At 43.7% G+C, this 18,700-nt stretch overlaps 1 protein-coding gene across 2 annotated transcripts in view; it reads left to right on the top strand.

Annotated features, from left to right (window-relative positions):
• LOC119652414 overlaps window positions 1-18,700 on the top strand; it is a 307,544-nt gene extending 288,844 nt beyond the window's left edge. For both annotated transcript variants that reach the window (XM_038056531.1, XM_038056532.1), the window contains exons 4-8: window positions 6,663-6,764; window positions 6,957-7,155; window positions 7,235-7,413; window positions 7,496-7,658; window positions 15,904-18,700. In XM_038056531.1, coding sequence (XP_037912459.1) covers window positions 6,663-6,764; window positions 6,957-7,155; window positions 7,235-7,413; window positions 7,496-7,658; window positions 15,904-16,532 — 1,272 coding nt within the window. In that variant the 3' untranslated portion in view covers window positions 16,533-18,700. The remainder of the gene's footprint in view (window positions 1-6,662; window positions 6,765-6,956; window positions 7,156-7,234; window positions 7,414-7,495; window positions 7,659-15,903) is intronic.

The following is an 18,700-nucleotide window of genomic DNA, read 5'->3' as shown; positions in this document are numbered from 1 at the left end:
CTTCTGAAGGCTCTCCATAATCGCGTATTGAGATTAGGAGGAACATGAGATCTGCATTTCTACTATTGCAATTTAGGAAGAAACACTGTCACCATGAATGCTCCGAGTATATCATCCCCCACATGTTCTGCTCCTTCACAACCAAGCAATTTAGGAACCGTAGTCCTAAGCCATTCCGCGGTGACCTTCGCCGTACAGTCCACTAGTATTGCTAGTAGAATGCACTTGACGGCACTAGGATAGCTAATGGCGAGCTTCCTGATTCCTGCCTTCACCCCTGTCCTACCCGGATTTTCCCTTCTTGGGATCCAGTTTGGATTTTCTAGGACCATAGCCCTCATGTGGGCTGAACTCCACTTTCTTGCCTTAGATCTGTACTGAACCTTCTTAAGGGCCTTTTCTTGTTCCAGGTATTACTTCTAATAACGCAGGTAACATTTAGCACCTGGGCCACTCAGGCCTATCTCCATCCTGAAGTCCCTGCTTTTTGAACAGTGGCTCTCGTTAGTTGTAGTCCTCGCAGTATACCAGTATATCCACTGCTTGACGTCCCATTTTCTCCTTTCTTCGGTGTATTCACCTGGCTCCAGTTGTGTTTTGGAGATGTGCCTCCGCCTGGTTTGCCGGTACGGGGTCCGGTTATTTGATTGTAGTTATTTTTGTTTTTATTCGAGTACTCATTTGATTCCCACAAGTACGGGGGCTAGGAAGTTGGCCCTGCCGTAGTCCCCAATAGCATGGTATGATTAAACTTACTCACTTAGGCGACCAGGTATCAGTGAGGCTCGGTTCGAATACAGCCAGTTACCCCCCACCACAAGCTATTCAATGGGCACGGTTCTCAAGTCACTTTGGATTGGGGGAGGTGTTTTTCGACTTCCCTGTCTACATCTAAAGGCGTTTTGTTAATAGTAGAGTCCCCTCGTTCAGGATGTCGCTGTCACCACTCACTAACAGTCTTGGTAGACGGAAGGCTGGGCTCCTGGAAACCCACATACCACCGTCGAAGGGAGACAACTCACTCTCAGAGAGAGACAGGCTGGCCCCAGAGAGCCATATTCCGCTTCAGTCTCTCCTGCAGTGCAGTGCTTGACCCCGTTTTCTATCTTGCTTGGACTATTCTTTTTTTTCATCCTCCCTTCCGCTGCCGCTTTGTGTTCCACCTCTGTCAGTTGGTAACTGTTTCCGGTCTATTTATTTTCCACCCCTGCAATCCAGACAGTCGGGATCCTCGTTTCAAGACTTCACAGTTTTCTTCTTCGAAGTGTTATTATGGAAGCCCCTGCAGTCTGATCTCCTGCGCGCTAGCCTCGATACCCACCTTTCCCCTTTACTTGTAATTATATCGTTGGCCTTCTCAAGTTCCAGCACAAAATCTCCTTTCAGGAACTGCTAACAGGTTTTACATTTTCTTAGATGAATAAACTTCAGTCTGCGTTAACCTTTCAAGGAATATCAGCGTATGTGTGTATTCCCTTACCTCCTTTGGAGATAATGATGACCCCCAGTCACAGGCCCTGCCCCTGTTTTTACTTTTCTCTGGAGCTATTTTTCGCCAAGTCGTAAGAGCTACTTTTCCCCAGACGACAAACAGGGCAAGCGGGTTATTATTCGGGCCAAAACTCGCTTAAAACCCATAATTTAAGAAAGTTTGTGCTGGAATGGTGGAAAGCTCATAGAACGAAACGCGGGAAGCTCATAGAGGTAAAACCATTGCCAGAACGCCGAAGGACATACAAATTACTTCTCAACATAACCAATATATCATAATTATTGTGGTAAATATACGATATATAACTTTAAAGTAACTCCATCAACCCACCCACTTCCTGGGTACCCAAATGTAAGCTCCATACGCTCGTGTCAAGTACACTCTTGTTGAAAACTTATATACATCACCTCCACTCATGAAAAAAGGATTCCACATGAATCCTTTTCGTGCCTCAATTATTTCCACTGTAGCCATGTATTTCAAACCTGCTCAACCGAACTTACACGCGAAAATTAGTTGACTGACTGTCCTCGTCCTGCCATTTTATTATAACAATTTCTACTGAATAGAGATTTGCGTGCTGAAAACGTACACAACCAGGACATAAGCTTATAAACCTTCTCCATTGTAGTTGAAGCGTTACAATATTTTCTTTTTATTTCGCGTTACCTTTATTAGACGTTGTTTACCCCGAATAGGCATGTGTGAGTATTTACTTAATTCACGTAGAAAATAAATCGACTTTTTCGTGACCGCCTGAATTACTCTTTTAATGACGAGGATTGACCCCGGCGGTGTTACATCATTAGTCAGTTTTTCGATTTTTTCTGAGGGTAGATAAATATTGCGGCAGAAAAAATGTCAAAGGGTAATGGAGCGTGGTTTCAATGTATTCGATTCCTGAAAGGAGTGAATTTGCTGGAGCTGTTTGGAGAAAAATTATTCAAAATTATTTACGTATGCCAGCCCACACTTTATTCCAATCTTTAGTAATCTGATTATATGTAGGCGAGGATAGTACATTCATTGAACGCCCCAACTCTGCTGCACAAACGCCGGAGCTACAGCGGGCGCGTGTGGGATTCGCACCCCCTGAACACCACCCCCGGTCTCTCCAGCCCCAGCCCCCGACGACCACCATTCAGGTATTACTTCGCAAGTTAGGTTTGCCCTTAGGCACTCGTCCTTCTCCTTTCGGCTTTACTCCTTCAGCAACTCCACCAGTATATTCGATTGCAGAGCAAACTATAAGCCACTTCCCTTCGGACCTCAGCATCTCCGCAACTAAGTTCTCCCGGGTCACGCTCCTGCCCAACACTTGGTTTTGGCTTCTCCTCTCCATTGCAAACCTTGGGAAGTGAAATATCACATGCTCTGGATCCTCCGGTTTGCTACCGCATCTAGGACAATTGTCAGAGTTGTTGTCAGTGATGTCAGATGTTGTCAGAGATCATGCGACCCTGACCTTGCCGCACCTATGCTCTGTGTGCCGTTCACACGTCTTGCATGGGATAGAACCCTCATTTCTTTCGCCAGAATGCCGACAGAGATACAGGAATCCTGCCACCACCACCAATACTGCCTCATATAATGTAGTTCTAAAAGATGCTGCAAACCCTAAAAGTCATCAGCAGTAAACCGAGTTCATCTGCTTCCGTCTCTGAGAATTTGTAAGTGCCTCTGCCCACATAGGTGACGAGTAAAACAGGATGGAACGTACCACTCCGGCTAGAAGCAACATGCGATGGTGTTTCGGCTCACCAATATTCGGCAACATTTTTGAAACTGCCGTGGTGGCACTGGCTGCCTTTTGACATGCACATTCTAGGTATTGCGTTAAACTCGATTTGGAGTCAATTATCATCCCCAGGTAGCCAGCTTTCATACGACCGTATATCCACCGACTTCCAGTTTCATAATGTTATTTTTTCTGCTGTTAGTTATTAAGACCGCTTCCGTTTTCACATCCGCCAAACTCAGCCCGGCTCTTTCTAGCCAGGACTTTACCGGTCTTATTGTTTTCGTTGCGTAGAGCTCCACATCTTCTGGGTGTTTTGCTGTACCAACTACAGCTAGGTCATCAGCAAAGCCGACAATCGTAGCTCCTTTTGGGATAGAAAGATCAAGCACTACATTATACATGATATTCCACAACAGGGGACCAAGTACCGATCCTTATGGTACCCCGGCTGTGATAATGCACCCTTTGGGCCCTCATCCGTCCCGTACCATAAATTCCTCTCTGGGAGGTAGTTTTCCACTAAATTCGCTAAATACCCGGGGATACCTATGTCAGCCAATACCTTTTTAATTCTATTCCAGTTGACCGAGTTGAATGCGTTTTTAACATCCGACGCCAACACGACATAGCACCCGCAAGAAATCAGCTCGCCTTTGCCAGGCTTGCTACCTAATTGCACTAATTACGTAGAGTGAGCACGCCGGAAACCAAATTTGCCTTTCTGGTTTGTCGCTGGCTTCGACAAGGGGTAGAAGTTTGTTGTGGATGACTCTACCCATCATCTTCGGAAGCAGCACCAACTTTTGCTTTTTCCGTTGGACAGGGAACACTCCTTCTTTTAAGCACGCCTCGATGGTCTTGGCGAAAAGGTCGGGCCTAGTCTTCACTGCCAGTTTCAAAGCTCGGTTGGGGATGCCATTCAAACCTGGCGCTTGTTGTTACCGATCCTACCACATATTTGCTGCAGCTCCTCCACAATTACTGGAGGTATTATGACCTTATTTAGTTGAACAATGGTTTGCCTTCCCTTTTTTTCATGGTGAGGAAACAGAGTGTTAACAATTTATTTCAGGAGGTGTGGACAGGTCACCTGGGGTGATCTTCGCAGCTTTTTGATTACCACTCTGTAGGCCTCGCCCCAAGGGTTCATGTCAGCATGGCTACATGGCTGTGTGAAGCAGTTCTTTTTGCTCCACTTAACGGCTTCTTTTAGGTAGCCATGCAAATGCCTCTGGGTCTCCTCTTGACCGTCGTCACCAGACTTTCCCCTGAACCTATGGCAAAGCCTCTTTGCCCGGAAACATTCGACTCGCAAGCGTGTGATTTCATTGTTCGACCAGTAGTTGGGTTGCCTTATGGGGAGCAATCGCCTTCTGGGCATAGTAGCATCGCATGCTTCAGTCGCCCATCGGGTGATTTGGGTAGCTTTCTGTCTAGCCGTACCCAGGGATATCTCGGGTTTGAGTGCCGCGACGTCCCCCTCAAAGGCTTTCGCTGACCAGCCGAGTACACCACCCGAGATTCTACAAGAACTCTTTTGCTCTCTCTCTCGATCCGCCCTTGGTTTCCATGCAGATTGTCTAGTGAACGCTATGAGTATAGTCCTCACTAACACGCCAAGCGACTCTACTGGCTAAAGTAGCACTCACGTATGTCAGATCTACTGTAGACTCCAGGCCCCTCCCCGGTAAAGTGTACGAGGCCCTAAAATTCGCCAATACCACCTCTAGTTCCGCGAATGCTTCGAAGAGAACACCTCCCCTCAGATTAGTTATCCGGCTGCTTCACCCAAGAGACCACGCATTAAATTCGCCTGCAATTATGGTCGGCCAACGTCCTCTTGCACCCAAAACCAGAGGGGCAAGCATCTGCTCATACTTTGCGAGTGAGCATAGCAGCTGTAGATGTGGACACCGTTCACCTTCGTTCTGATGAAGCCCTTCTGTGGCAGCTCCATTATTTCCTCCAAGGCTTGTACTCCACAAGCGCTGCTTGGCCCGTTTGGTCTTTGACCCAAATGATACCACCGTGGTTTTGGATTTGTATCAACCTCATCTACGACGTGTGTTAAGGGCTCTCCTGAATTCCAGGCATCTACTGCTGCCTGCAATGTGCCAATGGTCCACCTCTCCTTCCCTTTGCACAGTATCCAATTTGGGCCAGCTCTGCAGTCCTTGCTGATGTGGCCTTCCACTCCGCATCTCCTATATCACTTTAGCCTGTCATTTGGACTAGTACAAGGCATCTAAAGCAACGCTTCAGCGTTACCTGCTCTCTAAGCGACACATAACACAGCCAATTTTAACTCTCCCTGCTGCCAACAGTTGGATTGCTGCCTCCACTGATAGACTAATCATGGCGGTTTGTGTCCCACCGTGGGCTTTTCGTAGCGTCTTTACCGCTGACTATTGGAGTCCAATGAGGCCAAACTCTTTTTCCAAAGCCTCACAAACCTCCTTCTTCGTGGTGACCTCATCTATATCCTTGCAGACTATAGAGATCCCCAATCTGCTAGCCCTGATTTCGGCTTCCTGTCCCAAGGGTTTCCCAATTTGGCTCAACAATTTATCCGCCGTTATATCCTTGGACTTCTTGAGCTCCAGCAGACATTTTCTTTTCAGAGACCGTATTATGCGGCTAATATTAAGTTCGGGGTCTGCCTTCACTCCCTAAAGAGTGTCGGCGTATGACCCTTCACCACGCTTGGAGATGATGATGACCCCCGATCGTATCCTCCTCCTATCTCGCTTTTTTCAAGGAGCCACCTTTCTCCACGCTTCTACACCCTTTATAGGGGGTTTGCATCCTCTCCCCGAAATTGCGGCTACATGAGATTCCCCTGCTGCTTGAGCAGTCCTCCTTACTTGCTCCACTTTTTTGGAAGTTGAGCCGTTTTTCTCTTAGAGGACTGCTGGCCAGTTGACTCGTTTAAACGTTCTTCCCCGGTTTCTCCTGTATGCCGGGTAGATACTGGAGTTCAACCCCGAAACCTATAAGGGATATTAATAGAATAAGTTGACTTATGTGTTTGCCTATTTTCATTTTGTGTTATTTACTATTCTCTGGTTACAGAAAATTCAAACAATTGCGCAGCGGTTTACCTCCATATTCTGTTTTCTGTATAAAGCTTTTATTCGGATTCCAGGTACAATAGATAACTACCGCTTCTAACATTCTATAACTGTAGTCATATTAGCAATATATATTGGGTCTTTCCCAGAAACTGCATGTCTTAACTTTCGAAAGCAATATTGCATGCTAGTAAACTAGCTATCGGCATCAGACCCTACTTCATTGTCTGTCAGCTTCTGATCTTATCTTTGTGCCTAATCTGGAGTTGTATCGTCTTGGAAATATACTGTTTCGTGTTAATGTCACTCCACATGAAATCACCTATCATATTTACAATACTTTTTTTACTTCCCAAAGTGCGCACAAGGACGAGCAGCATGGCTAGAACGTGGACGACGATGTAGTGTTCAAAATAATAATCCTGCTTCCTGCCATCGACGATGGGTGAAACGAAATCGAGTAAGTGAAACCTTCTTCAGCAATTTAAAAAGATATTTAAATCTTAATCTTTTATTTCGACACTTTGGTCACTCTAACTAAATATTTATATTTTATTTTTTTTATCTCAGTGCACTCTCCACCACAGGAATGTCCTTTATAAAAAGCAAATAACGAAGACATAAATTTAATCTTATTTTTTTCCTTACACAGATTCAAGATTCATCACTTGGTGGCTCATCAGATGACGAAGACTTATTAGGTGTATTAAGAGGCCCTAGTTCATTTGCAAATGCCTTCCTATATGTTGGCTTAGGTACCGTAGCAATTGGTTTAGTTATAGCATTCGTTGGAACCGGCGAGAAAGGGTTCAAAACTGTTGAATTAAGACTTATAGGACCTTCGTTAATAGGTAAGTATCTGGCAGTCAAACAAACCCAAATCTAAGTCGGAGTCTGACCAAACTTGATTAACTCAACTTTCAATTACAGGTTTAGGTTTAATTTGTTGTATTCTACGAATATGCTTTTGTATATGTCCGTCAAGTTGTTTATCAAAAAATAAAAAATCTAGGAAAAAAGATATAAATAAGATCGATGCCGATCATACAACTTCCTTATTACGTGGCGAAAGTAAGCGTGTATCAATAGCAACAAAAGGTTCTAGAAATGTAAGTAAAAATTACAAATTTCAATTATTCACATGTTCAGCAAGGATCACCCTTAAATGGTGTTTCTCTTTTTTCTTTGTAGAAATTTCCATTAGGTGGTAAATCACGAGCTAATAGTAAAATGTTAAATGAAGGAATGGAGGCACTACGACAAATAGCAACGACTTCACTATTTTTACAAAACGAACCGAAACCCCCAACAAATCGTATTGTTCCTATTATTAAAGAGCCCGAAAAGCAAGCTGGTAAGATAAATTTAAAATATCTTTAGATACTAAGGTAATGATTGTTTTGCTGCCATAATACAAAAATCAATTGATCAAATTCGCTAAATATAAATATATGTAGCGTTGTCATCTGCCCCTTGGTGGGGTACAACGCGTCAACCGCACATATGCGCCATCATTTCCAGTTCCCTGAAATGCTCTTCAGCTCCCCCCCCCCCCCCCCCACGATTTCCTGAGAAACCAGCATTCCATCTCTACTGTTCTGCGCCAAATGCCAGCCCAAGGCCATCCGTCGGCCATCTTAATAGAGCGGATTGAACTGCACAGAGTAACCAACACTGCAATCGTCACCCCTCCGTCTGTCTTCCAACTACACACGTACGAGTGGCAAACCTATGGGATGACCGAGTTCTTCGTTTGCAATAGTATCAGCTTCTGAGTAACACTCGGGGTCCCATATAGCAACACAGAAAGGACGCTAGCACAGAACAGTCTCAAATTGATCTTGGTGTTAAGATAACTGCATTTTCAAGGCAGCGAAAGCGGATCTAGCGCTGTTAATGCGTCTAGAAATATCCAGTTCAGTGCCACGGTCGCCAGAAACCATGCTTCTTAGATATACAAGCTGATCAAGCTTCCGACCTCAACGTGAAGGTGGCAGCACTCGTCAATGAAAGCTAGTGGATGTGGTTGCTCATCTTTTGACAGTTACTCACTAAAATTTCATTTTGGACGCGCTGTTGTGATTGAAAATCGTTTGAGTGAGCCGATGTGAGTGTTTTTGTGAAAATGGAAAAAAATTAACATCAAGCTGTCATTAAATATTTGTTTTTGAAAACCAATACGGCTACGCAAATCAAAGATGAGTTGGACGCTGCGTACGGGGACTCTGTACCATCATTTACTACCGTGAAATTTGCGCTCGGAGGACAAAGATTTCCGTCAAATGAGGAATTATTTAGCAGAAAAAGACGCCAAGTACTATTTGAATGGGATCTTCGAGATGCTTTGGGACAACAACTAGCACTATGTCGTCAGCGTAACCCACAATTTGGCCTCACTCGAAAGGGGAAGATTAAGTACATCTTTGTACATGATGTTCCTTCTTTCAGTTAAACAATTATTAGATAGCAGCGAGATAGGCGGGAATACCAACCTTCGCTAGGGATTTGTGTATTAGATTCCAATTAGCCGAATTGAATGCATTTGTCACGTCCAGGGTTACTACCACGCAATATTTGCTGGTACTACCCTTTCCATGGATTGCATTTTAGGCCAAGCCAGTAACCAATTTGATGGCATCAGTGGTTGATCTGACTTTACGGAAATATTCCCTCGGACATGCACGCTTCGAACAACGCAGCGAACATTTCCGGTCTGGATTTCATGGCAAGCTTAGGGGCCTTATTCGATATTCCGTATAGGCCAGTGGTTTATTGTCTCCACCAGTTTGTCTCTGGTAAATGGCGAAATTTCCGCCGCATTCAAAGGTTGCTGGAGGAATAACCCTTGGATGATTTACAGCAAGAGGGTGGAACACGTGATCTGCGGAAATGAACGGCCTCTAAATCATCACATCACGATTCTATAAGCACTGCCCCATGTGTTTACGTCCGCTCGTGAGCAGAGCTCCTTAAAGCATTTCCTCCTTGGGTTATGTTACAGGCAAATTTTTTTTGCCCCTGATAGACTCTACCAACCACCCTCTGAGCTGCTCTTCTGGCTCTGTGGCACGTCGATCGAAGGGTGACCAGATCGCCATTCCACCAATAGTTTGGTCTACTGCTGGAGAATGAGCACCTGCTAGGCATGCGCATGCGCGTCACATGCTTTGGTCATGCATTAGGTCATATGCGCGGCCCTTTCCGTAGAGGTGTCTGCTCTATTAGGTTTATCTAACCATACGCCTATGAAGGTCTGCTCGTCCAAAACTTTTGCAGACTAACCTGAAGTCTTTCTCGGTTTCGGCCATGATGAACCTTTGCCTTGTGGTTCGACACATCCCTCAAACAAGATTGCCTGGTGATGGCTGTTAGTGTAGCGTTTGCTGACGCTCCAGGACATACCATGGGCCAGCGCAGGGTTGACAAAGGTAAGGTATACAACCGGGCCTGACTCCTCTTTCTGAAAAGTGTTTGGCCAAAACTGCGCAAAAGCTTCTCATAAACGGTGCCCCTTGGCATTTAATTCCCTACTACCCCACTCAAAAGCCCGATGGTTGAAATCACCAGCAATCAGCTTTAGACTTCGTTCTTTGCGTTGAGAACAAGATTATCAAGCATATCATACTTGGTGAGGCGTGATAACTGTATATATAAGCCCCGTTTATTTTCGCCCACACAAAACCGCTGTATGTCTGACTCCCAGTACATTGTATGGCTTGTCGACTGCATGCCTATATCGCCGCTCCACCAGTCGAATCTGTAACCCATGCGCCACCGTGACGGTTTCTATAGGGCTCGCTAATGATGGCAATTTCCACTTCGGATTCGTAGGTGGTCTGCTCGAGTAAATCTTGAGCGACCTTGCAATGATTGACGTTTATTTGAATAAACCTCATTTTTTCATTGAAGTTGGTGTCTTCCTAAATTCCGGCATTTGGCACTTCCGGCAATATGCCGATAATCCCGCCCCTCACTTCCTACGCACAATAAGCACTTGAAGTCCCTATTACATGCTTTCGGACCGATCAATGCCGCTGGTGCATGCCTTTACGAAATGACCAAACACGAGGCACTTGAAGCAACTCTTTAGACAAATCTGCTCCCTCAGACGGCAAACAACCCATCCTATTCGAACCTTCCCGGCCGCCAATAACTTCTGCCCTGCGTCCACTGGTAATCGCAATGTGGCCCTTTAAGTATTGCCATAGGCTTTTCATAAACTCACGATGGATTCCTAACGGGTTCCTAAAAACTTGAACTGTTCCATCAAGGCAGCGCAAGTTTCTCCTTTGGATGTCGCTTCATCGATATCCTTGCACTGTGTATGGACCTAATATTTTTCGGTCCGTACTGTGACATTCTCCCCAAGTGAGTTCTTAAACTGAGTTCGGAAGCCATCAGTTTTCCCCAAGCTGGTTTTTTTTCAGCTCAAGCATGTTTTGGGTCCTTTGAATTTTGCTGACATTTCTGCCTAGATCTTTTAGGTCGGGGTCAGCTTTGATCTTTTTCAGTATCTCCGCGTAGGACAAACTTCCATTGCTGGAGATTACAATCGCTTCTGGGCGAATTCGCACTTTTGCCTTTTTAAGGTTTTGTGTAAACACAAAACCTTATTAAAATCGGTTTACCGTCTGTCTGTCTGTCTGTCTGTCTGTCTGTCTGTCTGTCCGTCTGTCTGTCTGTCTGTCTGTCTGTCTGTCTGTCCGTCACACGCATTTTTCTCGGAGACGGTTATAGCGATTGACACCAAATTTGGTGGAAAGGTGGGAACTGTGAACGCTCACGCATACAGTGAGTTACATCCTTTTACGTCGAATTTAAGGGGGGGTCCCCATACATGCAAGAGGGGGGTGTAAATTTTTTTTTCACCAAATGTACTCATGTGGGGTATCAAATTAAAGGTCTCGGTTAGTACTTTTCGAAGCCGGTCTTAGTTTTGACATTTGTTGGAAAGGTGGGGAGTGCGGGGGGTTGAAAGTGACCATTCCTTTAAGGGGGCCATTCTCAGAAACTACTCAAGCGACAAATCTGAAAAAAATCAGGAGGCTGCCACTATATGGTGCGTAGGCTCCGAAATACCTTCCATACTGATATCTGTACAAATAAAGTTAATAATAGTATATTACCACAATTTTTAGTAATTGGCAGAAAAACCCCCCTTAAGTTCATGTTGGCACCATGAAATTTCGCAATGATATAGGGTATAACATTGAGCATGATTTCACCAAGTTTGGTCGGAATAGCACTATTACTAACAAAGTTATCATACGTCAAAGTTGTCGCTTCCTTGCAAATCCAAGACTATGAATGTCAATATCATCCGAAAGTGGATATTCTCATATAATACGAGTATATGCATATATTACGTGCTACGTACTAAGAAATACACAAAACCTTTCGTACCTGAAGCGTCCAGCTTCCGGTTTCCCGGCTTGTTCTTAACTACCTTGGTCCATCCACCGTTTTCATTCCCCTTGGATTTTGTCGACTCGATTGCCGGAGTACACACTTGGGGGAATTGCTTTCTCTCTTCGATGCTTTAAGTTCCGTTTTTAAGGTTTTGTTTGTAAAACAAAACCTTATTAAAATCGGTTTACTGTCTGTCTGTCTGTCCGTCTGTCTGTCTGTCTGTCTGTCTGTCTGTCCGTCACACGCATTTTTCTCGGAGACGGTTATAGCGATTGACACCAAATTTGGTAGAAAGGTGGGAACTGTGAACGCTCACGCATATAATGAGTTACATCCTCTTACGACGAATTTAAGGGGGGGTCCCCATAGATGCAAAAGGGGGGTGTAAATTTTTTTTTCATCAAATATAGTCATGTGGGGTATCAAATTAAAGGTCTCGGTTAGTACTTTTCGAAGCCGGTATTAGTTTTGACTTTTGCTGAAAAGGTGGGGAGTGTGGGGGGTTGAAAGTGGTCATTTTTTTAACGAACCCATTCTCAGGAACTACCCAACCGAACATTTTGAAAAAAATCAGGGGGCTGCCACTATATGGTGCCTAGGCTCCGAAATACCCTCCATATCGATACCTCTTCAAATAAAGTTAATAATAGTATATTACTATAATTTTTAGTAATTGACAGGAAAACCCCCCTTAAGTTCACCCTAGAATCACAAAATTGCAGCAATGTAGGCTACAGTATAGATCATGATCCTGCCAAATTTGGTGAAAATCGCACTTTTACTAACAAAGTTATACTAGGTCAAATCTGCGCCCCTCTGCAAATTCAAGACTATGAATGTCAATATCACTTGAAAGTGGCTATTTTCACATAATATATGCATATTTTACGTTCTACATGCTAATGAGACAAATGCACAAAACCTTTCATACCTGAAGCGTCTAGCTTCCGGTTTCCCGACTTGTTCAGAACTATTTGTATGGCCTTTTTCCTCTTAGGCGCCTGCTGATTTCCCGAAGATCCACATCTCTTTCCCGCACTCTCTTGCTTGGTGGCAGGTTGATTACAATACGATTAGGTGTGACTTGGGTCGCCTGTGATACCGTTGGGGCAACAAATTTCGACTTGCTTTGGAATTTCGTTCTTCCTGCTGCGACTTGTTGTAGAGCACTCTAATAGCTTTCGCCGTATTTTTTATGGCTTGGTGCACGTTGTGCTTGTTCTTGATGAACTCAGACAGCTCCACTATTTTTGGACTAAGCTGTGTGAAGGGTAATTGCTCTGCTTCAGGGCTCTGCTCTCCATGAGTCCTGACCGGATTACTACTATTAAATAGTCCTTCAAATTTGGCATTCATTGACCTTCCCTCCGTTTTATCTTTTTAAGGTTTTGTGTGAAACAAAACCTTATTAGAATCGAGACGGTGTCTGTCTGTCCGTCTGTCCGTCTGTCTGTCTGTCTGTCTGTCTGTCTGTCTGTCTGTCTGTCTGTCTGTCACACCCGATTTATTCGGAAACGGCTAGACCGATTGTCACGAAAATTGGTGAGAGTATGTAATCTGGTGATCCCTTTACATGCAGTAAGTGGCGCCATCTTGTGTTAAGTTTAAGCGGGGGCTCCCCGTACATGTGAATGGAGGGTGCAAATTTTTTTTTCGCAGAATGTAGCCATGTAGGGTATCAAATGAAAGGTCTTAATTGGTACTTTTCGAATCTGGTTCAATATTTGATATTGGATGAAACATAGGGGAGTGAGGGTTCAAAATATGACCCACAAAAAGTGTAACAGGTTTCGTTCTCAGAACCTATCCAACCGAAAAATCTGAAAAAAATCGCAGTGGTGCATCTCTACGAAATCTAGGCCTCAAAATATATCCGGTTCCGATATCTGCACAAATAAAGTTAATAATAGTATATTTCCACATTTTAGAAATTTACCCAGCACCCCCCCTTGTGTTCATCCCAGAAGTACAAAATTTGGCATGACTATAACGAAGAATATAATGCACAGTTTGGTGAAGTTTGAAGAAAATCCAACTATTACTAACAAAGTTATAGGGGGTGAAACTTTGCAATTTTTTGTAAATTTCGTGCACTCTTCAACCTGCATGACGTCATCATCACATATCAATTCGTCAATACCACAACGAAATGAGTTCTTATGAATTGGGTCGCAGAGAATTATTTTGTTTTAGTTTTTTAGTTATTTGCCAGCCAGACATGTGTGTATGTAGGTATATAATATATGCGTGCTAATGAACTTTGCGGGTAGTGCCTAATTCAAATAGATATAAGAAGTAAATCGGAAATATGGGAACGTTCAATTTATATACGTGCATATATGTGTACAGTATTCGGTAATAGGCAGTTTGTTTTTTTTAGGGTGAGCGTGATATCTATGGCTGCAATATGTACGTATGTCTCGTAGTTTGGAAAAATATGAAGGATTATGTTGGATTTATAGCTATATACGGATAGTAAAATGTGCGTTGAAGTTTCTTCCATAAAATGAACACAAAACCTTTATACCCGAAGCGCGAGCTTCCGGTATTCCGACTTGTTTAATGTTTGGCATTGGCGGAGTTCTCAAAGTTGACGAACTTCTTCCGAATGGGTCCTTTTCCTGGTCCTGGAGTACCTCCTGCTGCTGCTCATCTTGGATATGTGCGGTCGGTATTGTTGCTTTTTTGTCGTCCAGCGCTTTATTTTCAATTCATTCTTCTTTGATTTTGTTACTGGTATTCTTGGTAGAGTGGTACTTCGCTTAAACACTTCATTTTCCAAATCTAAAACACTTGTAGCATTAGGTGCCACGGTGGTCAAGTTGTCCTCCACCGAGGCACTGCGGTCGAGGGATATTAACAACCGGGAGCCCGCTTGCTCACTCTCAAAATCCGCCGGTACTGGGGTTCCGAACTCCTGCACTGTGAGTTTCCTCCTTCTCACGTCTTCCATAGTAGTTTTATATTCTGGGTATCCTTCCCATAGCCATTTTGGTGCACGCACCAGGTATGAGCAAACACTAGCCCATGCACAGTCAGAAAAGAAAAGTGCATGAACACATGTTTACACATCAATAGGTATGCCCCTATCCGCCACCTGGGGTTGCGCTTGATAGGAGATCTAGCAACTCCTCACAGGATGTCTGTCTGTCTCTCTGCCGTCACATGCATTTTGCTCGGAGACGTTTATAGCGATGGACACTAAATTTGGTGAAAAGGTGGAAACTGTGAATGCTCATCCATGCAGTGAGTTACATCCTTTTATCCCGAATTTAAGGGGCGGGGGGTCCCAATACATGCAAAAGCGGGATGTAAATTTTTTTCACCAAATATAACCATGTGGGGTATCACATGAGAGGTCTCGATTAGTACTTTCCGAAGTCGGGCTTAGTTTTGACATTTATTGGAAAGGTGGGGAGTACGGGGGGTCGAAAGTGATCATCTCTTTAGCGGACCCATTCTCAGAAACTACCTAACCGAAAAATCTTCAAAGATGCTGCCACTATATGGTGCCCAGGCTGCGAAATACCCTCCATACCGATATCTATTTAAACGAGGTTAATAATAGTATATTACTATAATTTTTAATAATTGACTGCAAAACCCCCCTAAATTCATCTCGCGCCACGCATGATCTTACTAAGTTTGGTAGAAATCGCACCATTACTAACAAAGTTACAATAGGTCAAAGTTGTGGCTTCTTTGCAAATTTAAGTGAAAGTGGATATTTTCGCATAATATATGCATATATAACGTGCTATGTACTAATGGGACAAATGCACGCTTAAATGTATTTATAAAAGGAATACAAAGACCTTTCATACCTGAAGCGTCCAGCTTCCGGTTTTTCGATATGTTAGAACATTGTTGATGGTCGACAGTCTCGGGAGTGATCCTACTGCTTTTAGCCGTCCTCGCGCATTGGTCAAGGCCAGCCTAATCAGTTTTACCACTTTAGTCGGGATACCGAATAATAGGCACACCCCCTAATTATTTCAACCTAGTCGACACCTTTTTTAAATATCGGTTCTGAATATGCACCACGAGCTGAAAATTATAAAAACTGAGGGAGGATCTAACCTTTTTAATATGCGTAGGATATGGCAAGCAAATGTACAAAAATTCTTTGATCACAATTCGAAAATTTTTTAACAAAAATACTAAATAATCTTTCTTTGCTTTTCTTGTAGAAGCACCACTCGAAATGCGTAAGCTCGAAACAATCCTTAACATCAGTGATGTTACCGACGACGAAGATGAAGACGAAGCAGCTGCCACAACATCTAGTTATCAGAATCAAAGCGAATCACTAGTTAAGTCTGAAAGTAAGCTAGCAAGACAACGTCTCCCCACTCATCAGGGCCAAACTCAACCGAAATGTCAAGAGAAACCATCGAAAGCGAATCCGGACAACCTTCAAATGGAGACATCTCTAATGGTGGTGAATCCCACCCCGTCAACATCAACTGGGAAATCATCATCACTTTCACCACAACCGTGTACATCGCGTGTTGCTCTTGATTTACCGCTAGAAAAACGCCAATTTTTACCACCCCAAGTACCATTAGTTCATACACCGCCACTCGGTACAAGTAGTGCTCCGGTGCCCTACGCACGTCCTGGCCCATCATCGTCAACAAGAAGTCCACCATCCACGTCTGCCACATCGTCATCTGGATCACATTCAGCTCCAGTAGCCGGTCATTCTAGGAATTTAACAATTAATAGTAATATTAAAACAGCAACAACAACTAATACTACACACACCACTATCGTCGAACCTGAACTAGTTTTAAGTCCTGCGAAACTCGGACAATAGCATGAGGTTATGATGTAGATTTTTTCCGTTGAGTTTCCTTTCAGTTCCGAATTCAACATAGAAGAGAGAATATTTTTGAATAGCAAATGGCAAATTATTTATGTAATCGTAGAGTTTATGTAAAAAGCAAGTGGAGCTTTATGAGTACCATGTTCCTTGGATAGAAGGATGTTGAGTTGATCGTGGCAAGTTTAACGGAGAATCTGCTGCGTTTTCAAAGATATTTGACTCCTTTTTTTCTCAATAAAAATATGGTTAAGTGCTACTGACGTAAGGAATAGCTTTCCCGGATTTTCGTGTAACCACAAAGCGAGAAAAAATTTAGAGCCGATTCCAGGATATCTGTATATTTTTGTCTACATAGTCCAAAAAACCCCTGGCTCCTGTTTGACCTGGGTTTCTTTTAAGTATTTTCTGATACCATCAATCATTTAAATCGAAAACATAAACAAAAACACGCCATGCATCCCCTACCATGCCAAATCATTACCTTATCAATCCATATCGGTCAATTTAATCACATCAATTTGGCACTAAAACTACAGTTACAGAAATAATTATAGTCCTTACCGTATACCCTTCGTCATTTAAATAATCACCACAATTATAACGTGACTTGTATAGCGCAAGATATCGTTGGCATTTTTTTCATGAAATTGCTGAAGGTAACATCCTACTGTAGTCCTTGCTCCACCACAACCCCGCGGCCAATCACTCCACCACATTCTTTGGGGCCAGAACCAGATGGCGGGTAATTAATGCAGTAGAACCCCTCAAGTGGTGGCGCGACAAAACGTAGTCACCGTGGTGGCTAGTAAAAGTAATAGTAAACTCCGGACAATACACAGGAAGGACTTACGTGTCTGAAGGAAATTACGAATGACATGGAAAAATACAAATGGAATTGCACAGAAATTTCCTTCAATGCTCAACTCTTATGACAACTCGCACTTGGGGTAGGAACAATGACCGCCTCCAGGGAAGATTAATGGATTTCGAAATGAATCAGGAATTGAGTTGTTCTCTGATTTGTAGTCGTATGTGGAGTTTAGAAAGGAATTTTGTTGCTTTTCTTCTTCTGACTATTCAAGACGAATGTTTCAAAAAAGGACGAAAGACCGTCTTCACTGGGAATGAATTTAACTAACAAAACAGGCACAGAGTGTTGGACTCTCGCAAGAGTTCGCCCTCGGACTACCAACTAAACACCTCTTTGTCATCAGAGAACTTGCCTGGAACCGTTTGACACATTATTTCGGGCTAGTCCCTTCGCTCTCCCAGTTTTGGGAGCCTCCATGTCAGGGAATCCTTCCCCAAACGGGAGGGTAGGTGAGCAAGGGAACTGTTAGTTCAGGGAACCCCTTGCCATCCGGCCCCTCCGCCGGTCGAGTTCAATCCATAATAAGAAGAGCCCGAATATAATGCGCAAGACAACTCCAGCCACCAGCGTTCTTCAGCATCTCTCTGACAATGTTCTCTGGAGAGAGTTTGGGAAATAAGTTGTTGCCAATCAAAAATAAAAACTTCGGAAACTTTGGAGATATTGATATTTGACGACGACCTAGATCCAATCGACGTCGCCAAAGAGCTTTTGGAGGAGGAGACGATCGACGATCCGACAAGGACTGCCTGACATTATGGAGAGAAAGCCTTTCTTTAAGTTCCAGCATGCCTACCTCAAGGGCAAATCCACAGAAACCGCTCTCCACGAGGTAATTGGCATGGTTGAGTAGTCACTGGAGTACAAACAGTATAGCCTAGCTGCCTACTTAGATATGGAGGGAGCATTTAACAACGTTAGTAACAACGTTATCAAGGAAGCCTTCACCAGTATTGGATTGGAGGGGTATCTTACACAATGGATTACGTGTACGCGTAGGATAATCCAGTCGGATCTAGGAGGCAACCACTTACCAGAGCTGTGAACGCCACTGGGTGGCGCTATCTCACCGATGCTCTGGTTAACAGTCAGGGTTGTTTCCGTCCATTATGAGCGACATTATGGAAGGAGCGTTGCGAATGGTGTGCCTATGAGCCGCAAGATGCCCTCGGCATAAATCCAACCAATACGCAACTGATGTTATTCACCACCAAGACAAGGATACCTGAATTCCATCTACCACGGCTGAATGAACAAAGATTGGTTCTTTCCTCTAGTGTAAAGTATC

This window comes from Hermetia illucens, chromosome 3 (assembly GCF_905115235.1).
Source record: "Hermetia illucens chromosome 3, iHerIll2.2.curated.20191125, whole genome shotgun sequence".
Taxonomy (NCBI): Eukaryota; Metazoa; Arthropoda; class Insecta; order Diptera; family Stratiomyidae; genus Hermetia; species Hermetia illucens.
Note: the sequence above shows the minus strand (reverse complement) of the source record. Positions and strands in the feature narration are given on the sequence as shown.